At 38.1% G+C, this 6000-nt stretch overlaps 1 protein-coding gene across 10 annotated transcripts in view; it reads right to left on the bottom strand.

Annotated features, from left to right (window-relative positions):
- Positions 1–6000, bottom strand: part of Wdr62 (WD repeat domain 62) — a 79850-nt gene that overhangs the window by 32366 nt on the left and 41484 nt on the right. The window contains exon 1 of one of the 10 annotated variants that reach the window (XM_018034503.2): positions 1350–1489. The exons of the other annotated variants lie outside the window; for them this stretch is intronic. Within the exon in view, the coding sequence (XP_017889992.1) occupies positions 1350–1361 (12 nt within the window). The 5' untranslated portion in view covers positions 1362–1489. Of the gene's footprint in view, positions 1–1349; positions 1490–6000 lie in introns of those variants that run through there. 10 annotated transcript variants of the gene reach the window in all.

Genomic DNA, 6000 nt, shown 5'->3' with positions numbered 1-6000 from the left:
ATGTTTTACATAAAAACCCGCAATTATTAATCGTTGAGTAGATATTGTCAATGGCAAAATAAATGATCATTTCAGATATTACTTGTTTACGTATTAATTCGTCCCAGCATGTTACGTGCATCTGTAAGATTTATACGACATTTAAATTAGTATATAGGATAAATAACAGAGGCGCATTTAGAGATTTCCTGTTTGGTAAAACCGCGTGCGAATGTATGTAGGTTGCGTTTGAGTCCGTGTTGCAAAACACGGCATGGCATCGCGCTCCACGCAAGGCCGGCGAATAAATAAGTGGACTCCCCGCGTATGTAAACGAGCCTCCTTTATTATGCGTTTCGCCCGAACCTCGGACTCCTATTCGTTTTCTCACTCCGTGACTTTGTGCTGATCGAAAATCATCCTCCAAATCTTTATTAAGGTAACTCGCTATTTGGGTAACTTATCAAGAGAGGACCCCTACGATGGGCTTATTTTAAAATACGAATGTGAAGTGAAAAGTTGTCTAAATTATCTTAAATAATAAAAAAATAACTTGAATAATCAAAATTTTGTTGTATATAAAAATCTGCATTGATAGATAAAAGCATTCGAACAGAATGAACGAACAGAAATATCAGCGAGCAATATGAATACGTCTGGTTTTACGACGAACACGTGTCGATAGCAGAGAACGGTTTATCAAAATTCGTTTTGAAGCAGTTCCAGGAAAGGATGAGGAAGAAGGAAAAGAAGAAGAGGCGGCCAGCTCGTTGATGCTTGAAACGCGCTCGGCTGGATCGGTTTCGGTTTCCTTGCAATCTCTATAGCGGATCGAACATGCAGAAACTGTCGAGACGGAGAAGAAGCTACGAATGCCGCGCGAGTCGTGTGCCGATCCCTGGCAACCGACCTATCTGTTACGGCTAGCACCGCGCAACTGTGCACTGACCGAGATAATGAGAGGCTCGGGGAACGTTCTCTCCCGGTCGATACAATGTGAAAAGAATGCAGAAACACACGGTCCGCTCTGTACCGAGCCAAATACGGAGCCCAAAGCGACTGTCTTTTCCCCCTATTACCTCTCACGGAAACGGTCTATCTAGCTCGGACACGTCGAACGATGACGTTCGATTGATTTACGAACCGGTCAACGTTATTATTAATGCGAGTCCGCCTCCCCCCTTTCGCTCTTCGTTTTGCCCTCTCTATTGTCGCAACGGTCCCTTCCATCATCATTATTAATGAGAATTTCACGGTTAACCCTGCCATAGTTTATTAAAATATTCCCTATTTTTCTCCTCTTGATTAATTGCGCGTCTAATATTTTTTCGGTTAGTCAAAAATGATGAATGTTCTTTATTATTCCTTACGCGATTCAACATGCTTGGCTGCTTAGAGTCGGAGGTACGGCCAGCCGAGGGAAGACTTCATCGCGGCGCGTTAAGAAACGTACTGATGAGGAAAAGGCAAGCGCGTCGCGGCTGGACAGGAGAGGTAATTTGCGAGACTAACAATAAGAGACTAACGGCAAGAAGCTGCTGCCGCTGCTGCTGCTGCTGCTGCTGCATCGCGATACATGCGCGCCGGTGACGTAATATGTACGACCGATGGGAGACAAGGTCTCCTTCGTATAATACCGACGTCTTACGTAACCCCGGGGTTAGACTCAATGAAAAGTGCCGACAAACTTGCACCGAGTCCACGCACGCTGCCAAGGGTACATCCCGGATAATTGATCGAGGCAATGACCTTAAGGTTGTACGAGCCCTTACATAAAAATCAAGATAAACCATTGAAATTTTAACAGTTACTAGATATTACGTTGATGAAAGACTGTGAAAAATTTTAAATGCAAGGCTATGAAAACAATTATTGCATCTTGAATTCTTATGTTGAATGGCAAAATTTTTATTTCATTTATAAACATTCATCTATGACAATTTTATAACTTTGTATACTTAAAGTTAATATTTCATTCCTTTCGATTGACACCAGTAAAGTTTTGTATAAAAGTCTGTAAGATTAACATAAGGACGAGAGATAAGCAGATAAGAATAAGAGATTAACGGAACAGGATCCATTCTGGAATTAAGTATGTCTACAGCAACGTTTACCTTGCAAATTGTTTCATTGAGGCTGAGTACGTATTTTTGTTCAATGCGAGTACTCGATTTGCTTAAATAGTCGATCGTAATGCAAATTGCGTCGTTTAGTCCAACTTCGTTCGAGTTCGTAACGACGTTTGAGGGTAGACCGGATATCTTTGCATGCCCGACTTCGCCGGTTTAATATCTCAAGCAACGTGCAATTCAAGTTGAAGAAAAATCTGAATGATCCAAAGTTTCAAGATTCGGTAAACGTAATTTTGTAACCCTTATATACATATATTTCATATGTCAATAAGAAGTAGCATATATAATAACTTTTTGTTTGCTGATTTTACTAAAATACGTTATATATGAATTAATTATATTAATTTATTCGTGCTTTAACGACTTTACTCTGTATGTACAGTGAATTAAGAGGATTTATTTCAACGATACTTTTTCAGTTAAAAAAGTAGAAACATTGCTAAAACATTTTACAAACTGGTGACACATTCATAGAATAATTCAGAGACGAAAGTACGTCTTGACAAATAATAAAAAACTCTCGGCTAATGGAATTGTGAAAAAAAGTCGTAGCAAAAGAAGTAAACGACTAGGTGTTAACAAAACATGACGAAAACGTAAGACGTAAGTCAAGCGTAGGCGATTCAAAATATCGCAATCCGCGAGTCACCGAAAATAATCGTCTAGCACGTCCTTATAGAGAAATTATATGTATACACGAGGACGTTCCAGGAATGAGGAATTATTCGCGATAAATATTTATCGGTAAACTCGTTTCGAGAACCGAGGTCGAGGTGGAAGGCTAATTAACCTGCTACGTGCGTACCCGAGATCGCCACTCAAATAATTCATCTCCGCGTCGCTTGTTTCCAAGTTGCGTCGCACGTTTCACGCGATTCACCTCGCATTTTTAAAGCTGAACCAAATCCCATACAGAAGCCAAGACGAATCTTGGGAAAAGCTCGAGTAGTAAAATTGCTTTTCCCCCAGGTTGTTGAATAGAGAATTCAAATGAAGAATTCTTGAGTAATGCAAGGCTATGAAAACAATTATTGCATCTTGAATTCTTATGTTGAATGGCAAAATTTTTATTTCATTTATAAACATTCATCTATGACAATTTTATAACTTTGTATACTTAAAGTTAATATTTCATTCCTTTCGATTGACACCAGTAAAGTTTTGTATAAAAGTCTGTAAGATTAACATAAGGACGAGAGATAAGCAGATAAGAATAAGAGATTAACGGAACAGGATCCATTCTGGAATTAAGTATGTCTACAGCAACGTTTACCTTGCAAATTGTTTCATTGAGGCTGAGTACGTATTTTTGTTCAATGCGAGTACTCGATTTGCTTAAATAGTCGATCGTAATGCAAATTGCGTCGTTTAGTCCAACTTCGTTCGAGTTCGTAACGACGTTTGAGGGTAGACCGGATATCTTTGCATGCCCGACTTCGCCGGTTTAATATCTCAAGCAACGTGCAATTCAAGTTGAAGAAAAATCTGAATGATCCAAAGTTTCAAGATTCGGTAAACGTAATTTTGTAACCCTTATATACATATATTTCATATGTCAATAAGAAGTAGCATATATAATAACTTTTTGTTTGCTGATTTTACTAAAATACGTTATATATGAATTAATTATATTAATTTATTCGTGCTTTAACGACTTTACTCTGTATGTACAGTGAATTAAGAGGATTTATTTCAACGATACTTTTTCAGTTAAAAAAGTAGAAACATTGCTAAAACATTTTACAAACTGGTGACACATTCATAGAATAATTCAGAGACGAAAGTACGTCTTGACAAATAATAAAAAACTCTCGGCTAATGGAATTGTGAAAAAAAGTCGTAGCAAAAGAAGTAAACGACTAGGTGTTAACAAAACATGACGAAAACGTAAGACGTAAGTCAAGCGTAGGCGATTCAAAATATCGCAATCCGCGAGTCACCGAAAATAATCGTCTAGCACGTCCTTATAGAGAAATTATATGTATACACGAGGACGTTCCAGGAATGAGGAATTATTCGCGATAAATATTTATCGGTAAACTCGTTTCGAGAACCGAGGTCGAGGTGGAAGGCTAATTAACCTGCTACGTGCGTACCCGAGATCGCCACTCAAATAATTCATCTCCGCGTCGCTTGTTTCCAAGTTGCGTCGCACGTTTCACGCGATTCACCTCGCATTTTTAAAGCTGAACCAAATCCCATACAGAAGCCAAGACGAATCTTGGGAAAAGCTCGAGTAGTAAAATTGCTTTTCCCCCAGGTTGTTGAATAGAGAATTCAAATGAAGAATTCTTGAGATAGAAAAAAATCAATGTAATCTAATTCCTCTTTCCATATAAATTTCATATTTATCGCACTCTTCAGTAAATAAGGACTGAACACTAAACGCGTAATGAAACCGTAAATGTTTGATCAATAAATCCAGAACGACCGTGATTTTCCTCGAGTCGCGTCGTCGCTTTAGAAATATTCCTGGCAATAAATCAGGTTAAAGCACATAAAGCGATGAACACGATATCTCGGTATTGCTCGTCGAGGAGGAGATCCTTGCTGGGATAAAGCTCGGTTCACACTACGCGTCCGGTAAACCAACCGATCGACACCGGATATTATTCTAGTTACTATTTGCGGTGAAGGCACGGAGATCTCCGCGATAGCTGCGTGTCTTTTGTTTGAAACAGAATGGATTTCTACGATCGCTACCAACCGATGTTCACTCGCTAATAACCGAATTAATTTGCGCCGACAATGGGAATAAAACGATTCGGCCAAGTTTCTCTCGTTGAATAGAGAGCTGTTTACGGTGGGACAGGGCTTAATTGCAGGTGGCAATGACCGTACCGAATCGAAGGAATGCAACGAGAATGCAGATTATGTTAGATTTAATCGCTAATTACATGTACAATATGTAGTTTCAATAGAAACTGAATGATCTGTGGAAAAATAGACAGCGTTTATTCTGTTCTCAGACTTTCAATCCATTCCATTTTCCTCCTTTTAATAATGATATATACATGAATCGATAACAGTAATTATTGCTCGATTTAGTTAATCCATTCTACACATGAATTTTATATTTATTCAAATTTATTGAATGAACAAATCCTATTAATTAAAGTACAATGCTACCATTTTACATTCACTTATTTACATGTTTATGTTATTAATGCAATGATAAGAAATGACAAGAAATTATGTGATATTAAACAGAGTCGTTTTTTAAGAATAAGAATGGTGAAAAAATAATTTTCTCCAGCTAGCATCTACTACTGGAATCACTGCGCACCGTGTACATAAACCAGGTGTGGAATAGGTGAACGATAAACGGGGTTAAACGGATTGGAAAAGGTCGCATGGGGAGTTTGGGTTGTAAGCACGTAGACGTAAGTACGCGTTGCCATAGCAGATCGATCTAACGGGCTATTATTTCGTTTCGTTCCGTTTCGTGCAAGACCGTTTCCTCGTCGCGGCGTGTAAGCCACACCCTGGTACAGTTATACCGTGTCGTTGAAGAATAAGAATAAGAGACGCATACCGTTTAGCATGAGTTAAACCAACTCCGCATCACAGAAATTTAAGTGCTTAGTGCACTGATAACCACACGCATATATCAATGATTGTAGTAAACGTTTATATCGTTTTTATGTGGTATCAGTCTCAAATCCTGTATCAATTATTGTATATACTATTATATGAAATAGTGTGTGAAATCCTATATCAATCCCTATATGAATTATTATATTGACTATAGCATGAAATGTTGTTTCCAGTCCTGTATCAATTCCTATATCAATTATTGTATTGACTACAATCTGAAATAACAACCTTCCATCATATAATACAACCCTTCCATCAATTATAATTTAGATATTAAAAAAAATTATAATTT

Source organism: Ceratina calcarata, unplaced genomic scaffold (genome assembly GCF_001652005.2).
Source record: "Ceratina calcarata isolate Rehan_Ccalc_2016 unplaced genomic scaffold, ASM165200v1 scaffold79.2, whole genome shotgun sequence".
Classification (NCBI taxonomy): Eukaryota; Metazoa; Arthropoda; class Insecta; order Hymenoptera; family Apidae; genus Ceratina; species Ceratina calcarata.
The sequence above is the reverse complement of the archived record's forward strand: the minus strand, read 5'-3'. Positions and strand labels throughout refer to the sequence as shown.